Raw genomic sequence first — 20611 nt, forward strand, 5'->3', positions numbered from 1 at the left:
GTGGTGCATATATCTTTTCTGATTGGTGTTTCTAGTTTCTTCGGATATATTCCCAGGAGTGGGATTACTGGGTCAAATGGGAGTTCCATTTTCAGTTTTTTGAGGAAACTCCATACTGTTCTCCACAGTGGCTGCACCAGTCTGCATTCCCACCAGCAGTGCACGAGGGTTCCTTTTTCTCCGCATCCTCGCCAACACTTGTCGTTTGTTGATTTGTTGATGATAGCCATTCTGACAGGTGTGAGATGGTACCTCATTGTTGTTTTGATTTGCATCTCTCGGATAATAAGTGACTTTGAACATGTTTTCATGTGTCTCTTGGCCTTCCTTCTGTCTTCTTTTGAAAATATTCTGTTTAGGTCTGTTGCCCATTTTTTTATTGGATCATTTATCTTCCTCTTATTAAGTTGCATAAGCTGCCTGTAGATGTTGGAGATTAAACCTTTATCAGTGATAGCATTTGCAAATATGTTTTCCCATGCAGTGGGCTTTCTTGTTGTTTTGTTGATGGTTTCTTTTGCTGTAAAAAAGCTTTTTATTTTGATGTAGTCCCATTTGTTAATTTTCTCTTTAGCTTCCATTGCCCTAGGGGCAGTGTCAGTGAAGAAGTTCTTGTGGCATATGTCTGAGATTTTGTTGCCTGTAGATTCCTCTAGTATTTTTATGGTTTCCCGTCTTATGTTTAAGTCCTGTATCCATTTTGAGTTTATTTTTGTGTATGGTGTAAGTTGGTGATCTAGTTTCATTTTTTTGCATGTATCTGTCCAGTTTTCCCAACACCATTTATTGAAGAGACTGTCTTGACTCCATTGTATGTTCTTGCCTCCTTTGTCAAATATTAATTGAGCATAGTGGTTTGGGTCGATATCTGGGTTCTCTATTCTGTTCCATTGATCAATATGTCTGTTCTTGTGCCAGTACCAGGCTGTTTTGAGAACAGTGGCTTTGTAATACAGCTTGAAATCTGGTATTGAGATCCCACCTACTTTATTCTTCTTTCTGAGGATTGCTGAGGCTAGTCGGGGTCTTTTTTTATTCCAGATGAATTTTTGGAGAGTTCTTTCTAGGTCTGTGAAATATGCTGTTGGTATTTTGATGGGGAGTGCATTGAATCTGTAGATTGCTTTGGGTAGTATGGACATTTTAATGATGTTGATTCTACCAATCCAGGAACATGGTATGTTCTTCCATCTGTTTACGTCTTCCTCTATCTCTTTTTTCAGTGTCCTGTAGTTTTCTGCGTATAGGTCTTTTACCTCCTTAGTTAAGTTTATTCCTAGGTATCTTAATTTTTTTGGTGCGATGGTAAATGGGATTGCTTTTTTAGTCTCTCTTTCTGTAAGTTCATTATTGGTGTATAGAAAAGCCATAGATTTCTTGGCGTTAATTTTGTATCCCGCTACATTGCCGAATTCATTTATTAAGTCTATTAGTTTTTTGATGGAATCTTTTGGGTTTTTTATGTACAATATCATGTCATCTGCAAATAAGGACAGCTTCACTTCTTCTTTTCCAATTTGGATGCCTCTTATTTCTTCTTCTTGCCTAATTGCGATAGCTAATACTTCCAGTACTATGTCAAACAGGAGTGGTGAGAGTGGGCATCCCTGTCTTGTTCCTGTTCTTAGGGGAAATGGTTTTAGTTTTTGCCCATTGAGTATGATGTTTGCTGTGGGTTTATCATAAATAGCTTTTATTATGTTGAGGTATGAGCCTTCTATTCCCACCTTGTTGAGAGTTTTTATCAAGAAAGGGTGTTGGATTTTGTCAAATGCTTTTTCTGCATCTATTGATATGACTATGTGATTTTTATCTCTCAATTTGTTTATGTGATGTATCACGTTTATTGATTTGCGGATATTGTACCATCCTTGCATTCCTGGAATAAATCCTACTTGGTCATGGTGTATGATCTTTCTGATGTACTGCTGGAGCCGATTTGCTAGAATTTTGTTGAGGATTTTGGCATCAATGTTCATGAGGGATATTGGCCTGTAATTCTCTTTCATTGAGTTGTCTTTATCTGGTTTTGGTATTAGGGTGATGCTGGCTTCATAGAAGGAGCCTGGAAGTGTTCCTTCCTCTTGAATTTTTTGGAATAGTCTGAGGAGGATAGGTTTTAGTTCTTCCTTGAAAGTTTGATAAAACTCTCCTGTGAAGCCATCAGGCCCCGGGCTTTTGTTTGCCGGAAGCTTTTTGATGACTGCTTCAATTTCTTCCATAGTTACTGGCATGTTGAGCTGTTTAGAATCTTCCTGATTGAGTTTTGGAAGGTTGTATTTTTCTAGGAATATGTCGATTTCCTCTAGGTTGTCCAGTTTGTTGGAATAGAGTTGTTCGTAGTATTTTGTAACAATCCTTTGTATTTCGTCAGGGTCTGTTGTTATTTCACCTCTTTCATTTCTGATTTTGTTTATTTGGGTCCTCTCTCTTTGCTTCTTGGTGAGCCTGGCTAGAGGTCCATCAATCTTGTTTATCCTTTCAAAGAACCAGCTCTTGGTTTTGTTGATCTTTTGTATTGTTTCTTTGGTCTCTATGTCGTTTATCTCCGCTCTGATCTTTATTATTTCTTTCCTTCTGCTTACACTGGGCTTATCTTGTTGCTCTCTCTCTAACTCTTTGAGTTGTTGGGTTAGGTAATTTATTACCATTGTTTCTTGTTTTTTGAAGTAGGCTTGTAGAGCTATGAACTTCCCTCTCAGGACTGCTTTCATTGTGTCCCATAGATTTTGGATTGTTGTGTTTTCATTGTCGTTTGTTGCCATGATGTTTTTTATTTCTTCCTTGATGTCTTTGGTAACCCAGTCATGGTTTAATAACATGCTGTTTAGTCTCCAAGTGTTTGATTTCTTTGGGTTGTTTTTATTGTAGTTAATTTCCAGTTTTATGCCACTGTGATCTGAGAAGATACTTGATATGATTTCTATCTTCTTGAATTTGGAGAGACTTTGCCTATGTCCTAACATATGGTCTATCTTTGAAAATGACCCATGTGCACTTGAGAAGAATGTATATTCTGTGGCTTTGGGGTGAAATGTTCTGAAGATGTCGATTAATTCCATCTGTTCTAGTGAGTCATTTAGGATTGATGTTTCTTTGCTGATTTTTTGTTTAGAGGATTTGTCCAATGGTGATAGTGGGGTATTGAAGTCTCCTACTATGATTGTATTACTGTCAATCTCTCCTTTGATATCTTCCAGGAGTTTTTTAATGTATCTTGGTGCTCCTGTATTGGGTGCATATATGTTTACCAGAGTTATTTCTTCTTGTTGGATTTCTCCCTTTAGTATTATGAAGTGGCCTTCATTATCTCTTGTTATGTCCTTCACTTTGAGATCTAATTTGTCACATATAAGTATTGCAACCCCAGCTTTTTTTTCATTTCCATTTGCCTGGAAAACCTTTTTCCATCCCTTTACTCTCAGTCTGTATGCATCCTTTTTTTTGAGGTGGGTTTCCTGTAGACAGCAGATATCTGGGTTTTGTTTTCTTATCCAGTCTGTTACCCTGTGTCTTTTGATTGGGGCATTCAATCCATTTACATTTAAAGTTATTATTGATAGGTACTTATTTGACGCCATTTTTATTCTATACCCCTGTGTACCTTCTTTGCTTCCTATTTCTTTCTTTTTTTTTTACAGCAGTCCCTTTAGCATTTCTTTCATTGCTGGTTTGGTGGTGATAAACTCCCTTAGTCCTTTTTTGTCTCTGAAGCTCCTGATTTCACCTTCAATTTTGATTGATAGCCTTGCTGGGTACAGTATTCTTGGATTTAGACCCTTCCTTTGCATGACTTGGTATATTTCATTCCATTCCCTTCTGGCCTGATGAGTTTCTGTTGAGAAATCAGTTGCTAGTCTGATGGGGGTTCCTTTGTATGTAACTGTCTGTCTCTCTCTGGCCGCTTGTAAGATTCTTACTTTGTCGTTGGTGTTTGCCAACTTAACTATAATGTGCCTTGGCGTCGGTCTTTTGGGGTTCATTTTGCTTGGAACTCTGTGAGCTTCTTGGATTTGTGTGGGTTTTTTCTTCCCTATATCAGGGAAGTTTTCTGTTATTATTTCTTCAAACAGGTTTTCTATTCCTTGCTCAGTTTCCTTTCCTTCTGGCACCCCTATTATCCTGATGTTGTTTTGTTTTGTATTGTCCCGAAGTTCCCTTACGCTCTCCTCAATCTTTCTAATTTTTGTTTCTAGAAGCTGTTGTAATTGGGTATTTTTTTCCATCTTGTCTTCTAGCTCACTTATGCGGTCCTCTGCTTCATCTAGTCTACTCTTGATGCTTTCTATTGAGTTCTTTACAGCAGCGATGTCATTTTTCATTTCTTCTTGGTTCTTCTTCATTTCTTCTTGGTTCTTACTCATATTGTCGAATTTGTCTTCCATCCTTTTCAGCCACTTTATGACCATTTCTCTGAATTCTTTCTCTGATAGGTTGTTTGCCTCTAAATCGTTTACTTCCTTTTCTGGTGATGCCTGCTTCTCTTTCCTGTGGGGGCTGTTTCTTTGTCTCCCCATGGTCTCTCTTCTCCGGATGTCTGGTTATATAGATTTCTCTCTCTGGCGTTGATTTAAAGGTATAAAATACAACACAACCAGGCACAACAGACAAGGCACTGAACAGAATTGTATTCACGATATTAATAACCTCCAATAAAGGTAACCACCAGAGAAAGACAAATTAGGGAATAGGAGTGGAAGAGGGAGAGTAAAAAGAAAGAACAACAACGAAGAAAAAAAAAAAAAAAAAAAAAAACAACAAAGAGTGTGAATCTGAACTTGGGAAAAGAGCAGAAAGAAAGAAAAGAAATAACAGAAAAGAAAAAGAAAAGAAAAAAAAGTAAGAGAGACAAGAATGATACTAAGAGAGAAAAGGGGAACAAACTATATATATGGGGAGTAAACTCCACTAGAACAACCACTATTCCCAGCAAATTCCAGCAACACGTGCCTGGAGATTAATACAAACTGCAACAGCAGCTAATATCAAGTGAGGCAAGGGAAAACAAAAGTAAAAAACAAACAAAAACAAAGCAAACAAAAGAACCAACCAAACCAACAAAAAGAATAATCAAAACAATCTCCTAAAAAAGCATAAAAATTCAATCTAGTCAACATTCAGGCAAACAACAACAAAAGGCCCGAGAGAAAAATAATTTTTTAAAGGTAGCGTAGAGAGAGGTTTGTATGGATTTGGAGCAGGGGGTTGGGATTAGATATATAAGTAGGGTGAAGTTTTAGCAGGGAGTAAACTGAAAAAGTAGGGAAAATCTAAAGCCAGAAAGGGTTAAGATAAACTGGGGAACAAGGGGGAAAGGTTAGGAGGAGAGTGATGGCATAATGTTAGCTTTGAGATAGGGTAAAGCGATTGTAAGGGAAAGATGCAAATCGAATGTAGGACACTAATCCAAAAATAAAAGAAAGAGAAAATCAAATGACATTAAAAAAAAAAAAAAAGTAAAATAATAGTAATAATATTGCTGATTGGAAATAAAAATGTAATAATTAAAAAGGTGAAAATCAAGTGAGGAAAAAGAAAAAATATTAGTTTCTTAAGTATAAGATGCAAAAAATGAAAATAAAAAAATATGAGAATAAAAAATTTAAAAAATTGAAAAAAGAATTGAAAATTAAAAAATAGGAAGACTAAAATGTGCAGTAGCGGCTGTCATTCACTTCCTCTATTATTCTGTTTGGTACGCCTTTTTCCCAGTCTGGGCGGTATATCAATTCAGCTTCATTCCAGGGCTCCTCAGTGTTGGAAGCCAGTCCTGCTTTTTAAGCCAGCCCTGTCTTAATTTCTCGTATTTATTTTTGATTACACCAGAGACAATTAGCGTTTCAGCCCCTGGGTGGCAGTGTTTCTGAATTGACTTCCGGGCCTCTCTAGCTCTTTTTTCTTTTTTTTTTTTCCCCTTCTATGGCACTCACTACCGGTTTGTAGAGGTGTGCGCCTCAGAGCTGCCTCTCTGATGGTCACACGCAGCTCTGGCCCCAGGTTCCGAAAAAACACCTTCCCCCTGCAGTCTTTCAGGGTTTCCACCTGGGTTTGCCTCTGTATTGGGCTTAGCAATCAGAGTCGGAAAGAGCCCAGGTGTGCGGACCGTGGGTCTGTGCCCCAGACTAAGGAGCCTGCACTCCTTTGAAAATTCTTAGTCTGACCCTCCTCGTCAGATTAAAATGAGTTGCTTTCAAGAGGTCACTTCTGTTAGCAGCTCAGAAGACCCCCCTCCTCATTCACGGATCACGGCAGTTCCAACTGCCGCTGATTTTTCTAGGCACAGACCTCCCGGCTCCTGCCGGTCCTGCGGCTGCCGCACTTCCCTCACCCAGGGCTTCCCTCACCCACCGCGGGGATTAGAAACCGCAGCTTATTTCAGACAAAATCTGACCTTTCCGTGGTGCAGTGAAGAGTTTCTTTGGATCCAAATGTTTGCGCTGATAGGGGACCGGTGGTCTGGTGCTCCCAGCAGTTCAGTGTTTGCAGTTGTCGCGGAAAGTCAGGTTTCCCCTAAAATCCTCCTTTCCTTGCAAGATGGCACGGCGCCCGGCAAGCCCGCAGCTCCAAGAGGGGACCCAGCCCCTGTGGGTGCTGCGTGGTCAGAGGAACACTGCCCAGCACTCCCCCGCCTTCTCCTGGAGTTTAGCTGTCCCTTGGCTTGCCCACATACACTCCCTCTGCGAGCCTCTGCTGCTCCGACTCTCCGCCCCAGGAACAGACTCCAAACCCGACTCTATTCCGTCGCCATTTTTTTTCCTCTCCCTGACTGCCTTTTATTTCTTCTTCTTGTCTAATTGCAATGGCTAATACTTTCAGTACTATGTCGAACAGGAGTGGTGAGAGTGGGCATCCCTGTCTTGTTCCTGTTCTTAGGGGAAATGGTTTTAGTTTTTGCCCATTGAGTATGATGTTGGCTGTGGGTTTATCATATATGACTTTTATTATGTTGAGGTATGATTCTTCTATTACCACCTTGCTGAGAGTTTTTATCAAGAAAGGGTGTTGGATTTTGTCAAATGCTTTTTCTGCATCAATTGATATGACTGTGATTTTTATCTCTCAATTTGTTTATGTGATGTATCACGTTTATTGATTTGCGGATATTGTACCATCCTTGCATCCCTGGGATAAATCCTACTTGGTCATGGTGCATGATCTTTCTGATGTACTGCTGGATTCGATTTGCTAGAATTTTGTTGAGGATTTTGGCATCTATGTTCATGAGGGATATTGGCCTGTAATTCTCTTTCATTGTGTTGTCTTTATCTGGTTTTGCTATTAGGGTGATGCTGGCTTCATAGAATGAGCTTGGAAGCATTCCTTCCTCTTGAATTTTTTGGAATAGTCTGAGGAGGATAGGTTTTAGTTCTTCTTTGAATGTTTGGTATAACTCCCCTGTGAAGCCATCTGGCCCGGGCTTTTGTTTGCTGGAAGCTTTTGATGACTGCTTCAATTTCTTCCATAGTTATTCCCCTGTTGAGATGTTTAAAGTTGATTGAGTTTTGGAAGGTTGTATTTTCCTTGGAATATGTCCGTTTCCTCCAGTTTGTTGGAATAGAGTTGTTCATAGTATGTTTTAACAGTCCTTTGTACTTCGGTGGGGTTTAACCTTTTCTTAATGACTCAGACACTTATAGTGTGTGTGTGTGTGTGTGTGTGTGTGTGAAGGATACAAAATTCCATGGGCTTTTAGTAGTCTATTTCTAATTTTCCTTTTCCCACAAGCCCATTTTTTTAGTAGATATTTTTTACAGAATATAAGGTTTTTCAGGAGTGCATATTGTTATAAAAACAGCAGGAATTAAGTTTGTGGATCCACAATAAAAAAAAAAAAAAGATTTGAAAACCACTGCCCTAGGTAGCTCCTTTTTATGCTAATAATAATTTCTTACATTTGCATAGTAACTATTTGCCAAGCCTCTTTACACATATATGGCCTATGATAAGTAAACTAGGGAAGGGATTGACTTCTTGTTGTTTTTAAACTATATATTAGGCAAACATAATGGAACCTAAAAGAGCATGGACTTTGAAATGAGACCATCTTTAACTTTAGCCTTCCTGTTTAGTAGTAGCCATGTGACCCTGGATACCTTAATCTTGTTTAATATCAGAACCTCAGCTTTTTTTTTTTTAACCTAAAAATGTCAAAATTATTGGGTGCTTTAAATAAAGTAATAAAGATAAAAATGCCTAGTAGGGGCACCATGAATAAATCTCACAAACAAAATGTTGAGTGGAAGAAAGTGTACATAAAATATAGTACATGTGATGTAATTTTATTTTTATAGCATTCAAAACAGGCAAAACTAATCTACAGTGATAGAAATCAAGGCATTGTTTATTCTTGGGTAGATTAATGACTCAGAGAGGAAGCAAAAGGTGTACTTCGGGTGCTAGTAATGATCTCTTTCTTGGTTTGGTGACACATTGTAAAAGTTTGTTGAGCTCCATACTTAGGATTTGTGTACTTTTCATTATGGGTATTATACTTTAGCAAAAAGGTCATTTTTAAAGTGCTTAGCACAGAACCTAGCATATAGTTAATGATGGTTCATTAAATTAACAGTATGAAAGTTTATTTAGAAAAGTGATCCTAGCCTCCTTTCCTTGTAACCTTTCTGTTTCTTTGTTATGGTTCTCGTCTCTTAATCCCAGTTTTATACCTAGCATATTTATACTGATGGTAATCTTAATTGGCGTTGTTGAAGGAGTTTAGGTTAATCAGGCAAGGTGAAATTGAATGTCTGACCAGTGTGATCTAGGAGTAAATCAGGAATATGAATTTTTATTTGATGCTATCCTCTGATCATTATGTGATTTGATGTTCTGCTTTTTAAGTGGAGATTAAATTGATATTTTTCTAGTTTGTATAATATAATTTTGTCTTATATCTACTTTAGTATTGAATGTTTTCATGGTGGGATGTTGGACTTACTCTTTTATTTCTGGCACTTTTAATGCAAGCCAGTTACAGTGTAGCAGGCTTTGAAATGGTAACTGTCAAACCCAACACCTTTTAGATTTTACATAGATTCTTATCACTGAAAGAGAACCAGACTTACTGTTTTTACCTTATTGTTTTTATACTACAGGTATAGAAATACAACTTGCATACTTGGAAATTTATGTAAGATTATATTGTAAAAACTTAGAATTGTTGAAAATTCAATCTAAAAAAATTGAGACTTATTTTTTCTGCTAGGTAATGTTTGGGATATAAAATAAGCCTATAAGTCTCTGTCCTCAGGGAGAATGGAATCCTGTAAGGAGAGGTCTGTGAGGTAGGCAGAAATGAATTTATTTGCATTTGCTTTTGGTCTTTTGAGAGAAGGTTTCTGATATAGATATTAGCAAGACCCTCTAAACTACAGAGAACTGTGGTGATGATTGTATGGATGCTGATAGAGCCAATATACAGAGAACTGACTGACTTCTCAGTAATCAGTAACTTGACAAAAAGTTAGGAAGGTGGGGAAGTACTCCCTATCTATCAGATATTTATTTATATTAACTCATTAAAATAGATAATGCCATTTACCCCTCAAAGACCCTTTGGAGTAGACACTATTATTTCCACTTTAAAGATACATAAATTGAGGCCCAGAGACAGTAACTTGTCCAAGTTTATATAGCTAGTGATAGAGTTAATCTGTACCAGTTGCTATATATAGATGGCAACATTATCTAAAGAAAGGATATGTCTATCAAAAGATAGCTTGGAATCATGCTAAATGGAAGGTCAGAAAGAAAATTGATAGGTTACATCTAGGATTATTCAGGAAAGGAAATGCTATGACTCTAGTACTTAATTTCTTGAAAGTACTTGTGAACCTTTTTGTATTCCTGTTATGAACTGGTTGAATAGGACTGTCAAAATAGAACTGATGCAGATTCACCTGTTGCCTGTTTCATTTCTGTATGTGTGTGGTAAAATATACATGCCATAAAATTTACCATTTTAATTCATTAAGTACATTTCAATGTTATGTAGCATTTACTACTATCCATTTTTGGAACTTTTTCATCATCCCAAACAGAAACTCTGAACCCATTAAATCATAACTCTTCATTACCCACCCTGCCAAACCTCAATGAATTTGCCTATTCTAGTTACCAAATCTAAGTGGAATTATACAATATTTATCCCTTTGATTTTTGGCTCATTTCACTTAGCATAATGTTTTTAAGATTCATCCATGTTACAGCAAGTATTAGAATTTCATGCCTTTTTATGGCTGAATAATATTCCGTTGTATGAATATACCACATTTGTTTATCCTTTCATTTATTTATGGACACTTGAATCGTTTCTTCCCATTGGCTATTGTGAATAATGCTGCTATGAACATTAGTGGACAGTGTTCATAGCAGCATCAGTCCTTGCTTTCAGTTATTGGTAATTCTCTGTTCAACTCTCTGAGATTTTCCATAGCTGCACCATTTTTTATTCCCATTAGCAATTTGTAAGAGTTTTAGTTTCTCCACATCCTCACCAACACTTCTTATTATTGTTTGTTTGTTTTCATAATAGCCATCCTAATGGACATTAGTAAAGTGGTATCTCATTGTAATTTTGATTTACATTTCCCTAGTAATTAATGAAGTTTAGTATCTTTTTGTGTGCTTATTGACCATCTGTATAGATAAATGGAGAAATGTCTGTTCAGTTCCCTTGTCCATTTTTTAAATTGGGTTGAAGGTTTTTGTTGTTGAATTATAGAGTTCTATTTTTTTAATTTTTAAAAATATGTTTTTACTTATTTCAGAGAAAGGAAGGGAGAGGGAGAGAGAGATAGATACATCAATTATGAGAGAGAATCATCGATGGGCCACTTCCTACACACTGCCCACTGGGGATCGAGCCCACAACCTGGGCAGTGCCCTGACCGGGAATCAAACCATAACCTCCAGATTCATAGGTTGATGCCCAATCATTTAGCCACACTGGCTGGGCAATAGGAGTTCTTATATATATTCTAAATAGATATTAATCCCTTATCAGATATATGATCTTCCAGTATTTTCTCCCATTCTGTAGGTTGTCTTTTCATTCTCATGATAGTGTCCTTTGATACACAATGTTTTTCATTTTAATGAAATTCAGTGTATTGGGGGGTTTGCCTCTGCTGCGGGGACCAGATATGGTGGGGATCTCCCTTTTCCGCGACCAGCACGGAAAGAGAGATGAACGAACCGGTTCTAAGTGGAGGCGGCCAGGGATTGAGAAATAAAAGAAAGAAAACAAGAAAGAAAGAAGACGCAGAGATAGATTTATAAAGCTGGGAGCTGGGTGGAACCGCTGCCACCTCTGATGGAGAGGCAGGGACCCGGAGCCCACACAGCCCATTTATTTATATACTAGAGGCCCAGTGCACGAAAATTCGTGCACTTGTGGGGGTGGGGGTCCCCTCAGCCCAGCCTGCGCCCTCTTGCAGTCCGGAACCCCTCAGGGGATGTCCAACTGATGGCTTAGGTCCACTCCCTGGGGGATCAGGCCTAAACTGGCAGTCAAACATCCCTCTGGCAGCCCAGGAGCCCTTGGTGAATGTCCAAATAATGGCTTAGCGGGCCTAAGCCATTAGTCGGATATCCTTAACACTACTGCAGAGGTAGGAGAGGTTCCCGCCACTGCAGCTGTGCTGGCCAGTTTTGAGCCAGCTTCTGGCTGAGCAGAGCTCCCCCTGTGGAAGCATACTGACCACCAGGGGGCAGCTCCTGCATTGAGCGTCTGCCCCCTGGTAGTCAGTGCATGTCATAGCAACCAGTCGTTCTGCCATAAGGGTCAATTTGCATATTACCCTTTTATTATATAGGATCCCCAAATACCAGGAAGTATCACCAAAACTTAGGATCAAAGGAACTTACTTGCATTCTTGAATAGGCCTGAGCATTCCTGGTGCTTGACTGGATTTACATATCTAAGCCAGCTACTACCGACACCTGGGCAAGGTTAAAAGTCAGTACTGATAACATGTCCAGCCTTTTTGGGGAAGCATGTTCCCAGGGCGTGGCTCTGCCTGTAGCCCTGAGTTCAGCTGACAATAATTAAAGAAATGCCCATGTGCCTTCCCAGGGGGGCCCTCAACATCTGCCCTAGATGTCATATCCAAAAATCATTGCAAATCCATGAAGATTTCCCCTTATGTTTCCTCCTAAGAGTTTTATAATTTTAGCTCTAATGTTTAGGTCTTTGATGCATTTTGAGTTAATTTTTGTATAAGGTGTAAGGAAAACATTCTACTTCATTTTTTTGCATGTGAGTATCAGGTTTCCCAGCATCATTTGTTGAAATGAGTATCTTATTCCTATGAATGGTCTTGACACCGTTGCAGAAAATCATTTGACTGTATATGTTACGGTTTATTTCTGGGTCCTCTGTTCTATTCCATTTGTCTATATGTCTGTCCTTATGCCCAGACCATACTGTTTTGATTACTGTAGCTTTGTAATAAGTTTTGAAATCAGGAATTATGAATCTTCCAAATTTGTTCTTTATTTTCAAGATTGTTTAAGGTATTTGGGATCCTTTGAAAGTCCATGTGAATTTTTGGATGGTTTTTTATATTTCTACAAAAAACATCATTGGGATTTTGATAGGGATTGCATTGAGTTTGTAGATCACTTTGGGTATTATTGTCATCTTAACAATATTAGTCTTCCAATATATGAACACAGATGTCTTTCCATTTATTTATGTACTAGAGGCCTGATGCATGAAAATTCATGCACTGAGGTAGGGAGGCGGTCTCTCAGCCCAGCCTGCGCCCTCTCGCAGTCCGGGAGCCCCGTGATCCATTGCCCCACAGAAGTAGGCCCTACCCACCTGCTGCAGCACTGCCGGCCGAGTAGCCTGGGCCTCCCCCTAGCCAGGGCTCTGCTATCAGTAGCCCCGCAGAGGGAGGCCCGCCTACCCGGCCAGGGCTCCATGATCGATCACCCCACAGAAGAAAGCCCTGTCCACCCGCCGCAGCCCGCCGGTCGGTGGCCTTGGCCTCCCTCTTTGGGGCAATTGTGGAGCCCCCCAAATGATTGCCCCGCCGGCCGGTGGCCTGGGTCTCCCTCTGCAGGCGATCATGGGGTGATGGCAGGGCCCCCGACCAATCGCATCGCACCCGCCTTGGCTGGCCTGGCACTAGTGCATGTCATAGCGTGGTTGTCAGGAAGGTCGTTCTGCTGTTCGGCTTTCGGTCGATTTGCATATTATGCTTTTATTATTATAGATTCTTTAATTTTATTTTAGTGTTTTGTAGTTTTCAGGGTATATTTTAGTTCATGTGGCTGTCATATTTCTCACAGCAAATTAATAAATGAACATTTCAGTTTACCTATTATTATTTAATGGCCTATAGATCTATCAAGATTCTATTCTATTTGTAACATAATTAGGATTCTGAATCCACAAAGCTGAGGGAAGGATCCTGGAAATTGGAAACCTAACCATATTGCTGCCCTTGGGAAACTATGTCTGGGTGTCCAGACTGCTGGTTTCCTCTGATAAAAACCTAATTTCACTGTCTGTCTTCTTTGGTCTACTGTACTTGTTCACATTTCTAATTTTTTCTATCGTTTGCTTCTAGATTTCTCCATCTTACTAAAGGAAAAACGATTCCCTATTTGGTATAGCTGATGGGTACCATGCAAAAATAAGATCCTCGAAAAGGTCAGAACCTGTATTTATACATAAGAGAAATAGAGCGTTACCCTCTGTTAGGCTTTGTATTAATGGACGTGTCACACAAAAAAAACAACTAGAGTGAATAAAAGAATCTCATCCTTTCTTGCCAATTTATCCTGCAATTTTGACAAGTCCTGCATGTTATTTATGCAGCTCTTTATAGTTTGCAAAGTGCTCTTCACAGAATTATCTCATATAGTCTTTACAGTAGTCTTATGAAGTGGGTACTATTGCTATTCCTGTTTCATGGAAACAATGAAGGGTTATTAGACTATTCAAAATCGTGTTACTATGAATGGCAAGATATAGTACTAGATCTTTTGCTTCTAAATCTTACCCTTCTCACATTGTAAGTTCATAATCAGTATCAGAATTTAGTAAACATGTAAGTATGGAAGCTGTATGAACATTTGAAATAAGGTATGTAAAAGTCTGTGAAAATAGTTAAAGCCCCTTTATAGATGTAAAATACCATTAATAATTCAATATATCTTGATATTGAATGTCTAACATGATCTTTAGGATGACATAAAACGCTTTAGTATGTAATATGCCATTGTCTTAGTTTAGCAAACAAGGCTCTTCACAAGTTGCTGCCTACCTACTTTTCTATTCTCATCTCAATCATTTCCTGTCACTTATCTCTGTACCTTACCCTATTCTTTTACATCTATAATAAACTACTGGCTATTGTCCTAACACACTATGCATTTCCAGGAAGTATGATGTGGCACCATTGATGCCAATGATCTTGTTCAAGAAGCAACGAAGAGAGTTATGGCTTCTCTGCATTTTCATTAGCCACTCATTGTTAGCTGCTTACTTGTTAAAGGAAATATTGATGTTCTCTAGGGGTCTGTCTGTGTGCACTGCAGAAATGCATAATTGCTACAGAGAGAGTGGGGGAGGGAGTCACCAAGGAGAGATCTGCTCCATCTTCTTTGTTCACATCTGCTGAATGCACAAGACAGGATTTATTGCTTTCTTGGCGAATGTGATTGCCTACCTTGCCTCCCCTCTCCCCTCTTCTGGTGGATCATCCCAGAGGAATATTACCATCTCATCACACTCATCTATGAATGGAGCAAAATAAATGGAAAGCTGGAGGCAGAGGATCAGGTGAGAGGCACTAGGAATACTTGCTAATGAGAGAGTGGCTGATTAGTGGCACATCCCAGACCAGTCCTCTGTCTTATCTCCTGCCTCCCTGTAGCTTGTCATCCATGACCACAGTGGGACAGTTGTTCAGCTCTCAACATTTCAATTTGATTTCTGTGCATATCAGCTTAGGATTGTGGTTTATTAAAACCACAACTGTTACCTAACACTGAAAGAGTTCTATCTTGTCATAATAGGTTTTCAGAAGTACATTTGATTCTTCTTTTTCTACTTTCCAGTTTACATTTCTGGGAGAAACATTCTTCCTTCCCTGTTTTCTTCCTCCTTTCCCTTCCTCACCTTGTCTCTCATTGGTATGTGCATGTAAGCCTGCATTATTTTCCAAGCTCTATGAATAATTTAAAATACAGTTCCTATGAACATCCTCTGTTTAACTTAATTTTACCTTATTTAATCCCAGACTATATCTATTCTTATTCAGTGTCCAGATCAAATGTCAGTTTTTACTATAGTAAAATGGGTGGAAGATTCACATTCACATTTGATTGTAGTTCTTCCCATGCTGGGCTAATTTGTATTAGAAACATTTGTAAGGTTTCTTTTTCATTTGTTTACTTATTTTGAGGATAAAGATGGTGCTGTTAAGAGCATAGTTTTTGTTCAAATTCTGCCTTCTGACCGAACTTTCAGAAAGTTAATCAACCTCCCTGGTATCATTTCCTTATTTGTAAAAATGAATAATGATACCATACTAAGTGGTATCAAACGGGGGAGGATGGTCTTATTGAAATACTTAGCACAGTATCTGGCACATAGTAAACACTTAAAAATAAGAGCTATATAATGCTAGTAATAATTATTAATAGCAGTAATAATTATTAATAATAATTATTATTACTGCTATTTTAATATATGAGATAATTTACAACTGATTTTTTAAAATACATTTTTATTGATTTCAGAGAGGAAGAGAGAGGGAGAAAGAGAGATGGAAACATCAGTGATGAGAGAGAATCATCGATCAGCTGCCTCATACATGCCCCACCCTGGGGATCGAGCCCGAAACCCGGGGCATGTGCCCTGACCAGGAATCAAACCATGACCTCCTGGTTCATAAATCAATGCTCAACCACTGAGCCACACTGGCTGGGTTGATTTTTTTTTCTTTTTTCTTTTCTCTTTTTTATTGATTTCAGAGAGGAAGGGAGAGGGAGAGAGAGAGAGAGAAGCATCAATGATAAGAGAGAATCATTGATTGGCTGCCTCCTGCACATTCCTTACTGAGGATCAAGCCCACAACCTGGCATGTGCCCTTGTCTGGAATCGAACCTGGGACCCTTCAGTCTGCAGGCTGATGCTCTATCCACTGAGCTAAGCCAGCTAGGGCTGATTTTTTTCTTAATATCACAATACTAGAAGCCCGTTGCACGAAGATTTGTGCAATAGACCTTCCTTCACCTGCTGCCGGCACCAGTTTTCCTCTGGCACCTGGGACCCAGGCCTTGGCTCTGGCCACCCGCCGATCGGAGCGCCTCCCGCCGGCCCAATCGGCCACCTGAGTCCTGCCGCCCGTGCCTCCTGCTGGCCCCATCAGTCCCCCCTCAGCGGCAGCCCATCAGGCCAGCGGGAGGAGCGGGGAGCGGGGACTCGCGAGTCCCGGCTCCCCGCTCCTCCCACCGGCGCAATCGGCCACCCCGAGTCCCACCCCCCGCGCCTCCTGCTGGCCCAATTGTGGGCGTAGCAGAGTGATGGTTAATTTGCATATTACCCTTTTATTATGTAGGGTATAACGAATTTTTTTTCCTTGCTTCAAGGTATGACCTATTGTAATTGTTTTGTCACATTTCAAAAGGATATTTCCATAGTCTTGTAGATTTTTCTATTATATATTACTAGAGGCCCGGTGCACGAAATTCATGCACGGGGGGGGGGTGTTGTCCCTCAGCCCAGCCTGCACCCTCTCCAATCTGGGACCTCTTGAGGGATGTCCAACTGCCCAGTGGGATCGGGCCTAAAGGGCAGTCAGACATCCCTCTCACAATCCAGGACTGCTGGCACCCAATTGCTCGCCTGCCTTTCTGATTGCCCCTAACCGCTTCTGCCTGCCAGCCTGATCACCCCCTAACCACTCCCCTGCCAGCCTGATCGATGCCTAATTGCTCTCCTGCCAGCCTGTTTGCCCCTAACTGCCGTCCCCTGCAGGCCTGGTCACCCCTAACTGCCCTCCCCTGCAGGCCTGGTCCCCCCCAACTGCTCTCCACTGCAGGCCTGGGTCCCCCACAACTGCCCTTCCCTGCAGGCCCGGTCACCCCCAACTTCCCTCCTCTGCCAGCCTGGTCTCCCCTAACTGCCCTCCCCTGCTGGCCATCTTGTGGTGGCCATCTTGTGTCCACATGGGGGCAGGATCTTTGACCACATGGGGGCAGCAATCTTGTGTGTTTGGAGTGATGGTCAATCTGCATATTACTCTTTTATTAGATAGGATAGAGGCCTGGTGCACGGGTGGGGACCAGCTGGTTTGTCCTGAAGGGTGTCCTGGATCAGGGTGGGGGTTCCCTTGGGGCGTGGGGCGGCCTGGGCGAGGGGCCTGTGGTGGTTTGCAGGCCGGCCACGCCCCCTGGCAACCCAAGCAGAGGCCCTGGTATCTGGGGTTTATTTATCTTCTACAATTGAAACTTTGTAGCCTGGAGCAGAGCCAAGCCTTCTGCTTGCTCCGTGGCAGCAGCCATTTCTGTTGGGGTTTATGTATCTTCTATAATTGAAACTTTGTAGCCTTAAGCGGAGGCCTGGGTGAGCCAGGGTGTGCTGAAAGCTTGGCTTCCTCCATTGCCAGGGGCAACCCTAGCCTCCCGCTCTTTCCAGCTCCGTGGCTGCCGCCATTTCTGTTTGGATTTGTTTACCTTCTATAATTGAAACTTTGTAGCCTTGAGTGGAGGCCTAGGCCGGCAAGGGCAGGCGGAAAGCTTGGCTTCCTCCATTGCCTGGGAAACCCAAGCCTCCCTCCTGCTCTATGTGGCTGTAGTCATCTTGGTTGGGTTTATTTGCATATTTGCTCCTGATTGGCTAGTGGGCCTGGCTTATTGGTGTAGCGGAGTGATGGTTAATTTGCATATTACTCTTTTTATTAGATAGGATCTTTATCTCAAAGGTTTCTAATACTAGAATCTTTACATTCTCTAGATCTGCACTGTTCAATATTGTAGCCAGTGAACATGCATGTATTTAAATTTAATGAAAATTAAATACGATTAAAAATGCAGCTCTTCAGTAATTCTACACACATTTAGGTGCTGCATAGCCACATGTGACTAGTGGCTACTCATTAGAGAGTGCAGATGTAGAACATTTTCATTATCACTGACAGTTATATTGGACAGCACTGCTTTAGATGTTCCTAGTCTATGCTCCTGCACTCCTTTCTCAGAAATCAAAAGAGGGTATATTTTCTAGGATGTTGCAGAGACTCCTGTCTTAATGTTTCAGGGTTCTGGACATCAAAGGACTCAGGTTAGTCTTCTTACTCCAGCCCCTTAGTGTCATTACTGTATTTTGAAATAAACAGAGGCGTTTTCACTTCCCCCAAGTAAATCACATTACCATAAGTTTTAAAGGTCCCAATCAAAACTTGTGTCTGTCCTAATATTGTGAGTATTAGAATCCTTAGGGGCTAACTAGTAACAGGGGTTCTAATGTCCTTTTTGTAAATATATCATATTATTCCAATTCTGAGTTTTCTCTCTGAGAAAAGTAGTAAAGAGCAAGTTTTTCCTTAATAATCTCTATTATCTGTATTTTGTGTGTTGTATTATGTACTTTTAAAGCCATTTTTTTTTATTTGTTCTTCACAACAACTTAGTGAAGCAAGTAGCATTAAGATTGCATTCCTATTTTACTGATTAAAAAACTGAAGCTCAGAACAATTAATTACTTGCCTAAGTACTTTAAGAAAAAATAAAGTTGATATTCAAAACAGGATAAAATTATAATTTCAAGCCCTGGCTGGTGTGGCAGATACCTGGGTTGCAGGTTCGATCCCTGGCCCCAGTTGGGACTGTATGCAGGAGACAACCAATTGATGTGTCTTTCTCACATCAATGTTTCTCTCTCTCCCCCTTCCCTTCCCCTCCCCTCCCTTCTCCCCTTCCCCTCTCTCTCTAAAACAATCAATGGAAAAAATATCCTTGAGTGAAGAGTAACAGAATAAATAAATTTAACTTTCAGTTCAATATTTTGTTTTGTTTTTATTTTGTAAAAGAAAGATTAAAGGTTCTTTAGGGCAACTTGGAAACTGATGACTGTTGTATGAAGTACTCCGAGAATTACTACAGCCTCATTTGTCCTATGGCCATGTGTATTAGACAGGGAGGTCTGCCATAACAAAATGCCACAGACTGGGTGGCTGAAACAACAGAAGTTTATTTTTTCACAGTTCCTAAGACTAGAAGTCCAAGGTCAGGGTGTTTGCAGGGCTGGTTTCTGGTGAGGCATCTCTCCTTGACTTACAGACAGGTGTCCTCATCTGGCCTTTTTCTCTGTATGTCTTTGTGGAGGGAGTGAAAGAGGAAGGAGAGAGAGAGAGAGAGAGAGAGAGAGAGAGAGAGATCATTCTCTTCTTATGACACTAGTACTGTCAGATTAGAGCTCCACCTCTATGACCTCATTTAACTTTAGTTATTTCCTTAAAAGTCCTATCTCCAAATACAGTCACATTGGAGATTAGAACTTTAACATATGAATTTTGTGGGAACACAGATCAGTTCGTTACATTATGTTTATGGTGTTTGAATATCTTTTGATTTTTCTGGCTTAACCTAATTGGAAATTATATTTATATTAAACATTTTCATGGGAACAAATGTAGCAAGTATCTATATTCTTTATCTCTGCAGATATTGAGGCTTAGTTAAATTAAACCTGTGGTACTTGCTATAAGGTACTGTCTAACACTGAGATAGTCTAATAAGCAAAAAAATTGTGTCTGTCCTACTTTTCTTATAATGTAGCCTATTTTATTAATAGCTAAAAGTCTCAGTACTTTACAGGGTAATAAATGTCCACTTCTTTCCCACCCCAACTTTACAGATGGAGAAATTAACATACAGAGAAACTGACTTGTCAGAGGTCAGAGCAAGGTATTGGTGGATCCAGGGATAAATCCCAAACTTCTTGACACCTTGTCCAGTTTTTCATTGACTATGCAGCCTAGTGGTAAGTATCTTTTTACCCTTAGAGGTAAGAGGGATTAAGAGCCTTAGCAAGGACTGAATTTAAAGAATTTCTCATTACTAATTAGATTATTCATTATCCTTTTCTGTTAGCCATGATGCCATTTTTGTCATTAGCATGAATTTTCCAGGTCATGAAAGGAGGTTGGAAGTTTTGCTTTTTTTTTTAATTTTCAATTATAGTTGACATTCAGTGTTATTTTATTTATTTTTATATATATTTGTATTGATTTCAGAGAGGAAGGGAGAGGGAGAGAAAGATAGAAACATCAGTGATGAGAGAGAATCATTGATCGGCTGCCTCCTGCATGCCCCCCACTGGGGATCAAGCTTCCAACCTCAGCATGTACCCTGACCCATAATCGAATGGTAACCTCCTGATTCATAGGTCAACACTCAACCACTGAGCCACACCGGCTGGGTGGAAGTTTTGCTTTTTAAATACTTAAAAATATTTCTATAATGGTTCAACTGTACTAGAGATTATTATTAAGAAAGGAAAGAAAGAAAACCTATTTAATGAATTTTTTATCCATGTTAGGTACCATGCTAGAAACTTTGTATTACATTATTTTACTTAAACTAGAGG

At 40.0% G+C, this 20611-nt stretch overlaps 1 protein-coding gene across 5 annotated transcripts in view; it reads left to right on the forward strand.

The window, feature by feature from the left end:
- The window catches only part of SCMH1 (Scm polycomb group protein homolog 1), a 140814-nt gene that overhangs the window by 21492 nt on the left and 98711 nt on the right, over window positions 1-20611 (forward strand). For 4 of the 5 annotated variants that reach the window (XM_028160267.2, XM_028160264.2, XM_054720460.1 and 1 more), the window contains exons 2-3: window positions 13581-13663; window positions 19880-20005. In XM_028160267.2, coding sequence (XP_028016068.2) covers window positions 19993-20005 — 13 coding nt within the window. In that variant the 5' untranslated portion in view covers window positions 13581-13663; window positions 19880-19992. The remainder of the gene's footprint in view (window positions 1-13580; window positions 13664-19879; window positions 20006-20611) is intronic. The other variant, XM_054720455.1, reaches the window with a different exon arrangement.

The sequence above is a fragment of the Eptesicus fuscus genome, chromosome 9, assembly GCF_027574615.1.
Source record: "Eptesicus fuscus isolate TK198812 chromosome 9, DD_ASM_mEF_20220401, whole genome shotgun sequence".
NCBI classification, from domain to species: Eukaryota; Metazoa; Chordata; class Mammalia; order Chiroptera; family Vespertilionidae; genus Eptesicus; species Eptesicus fuscus.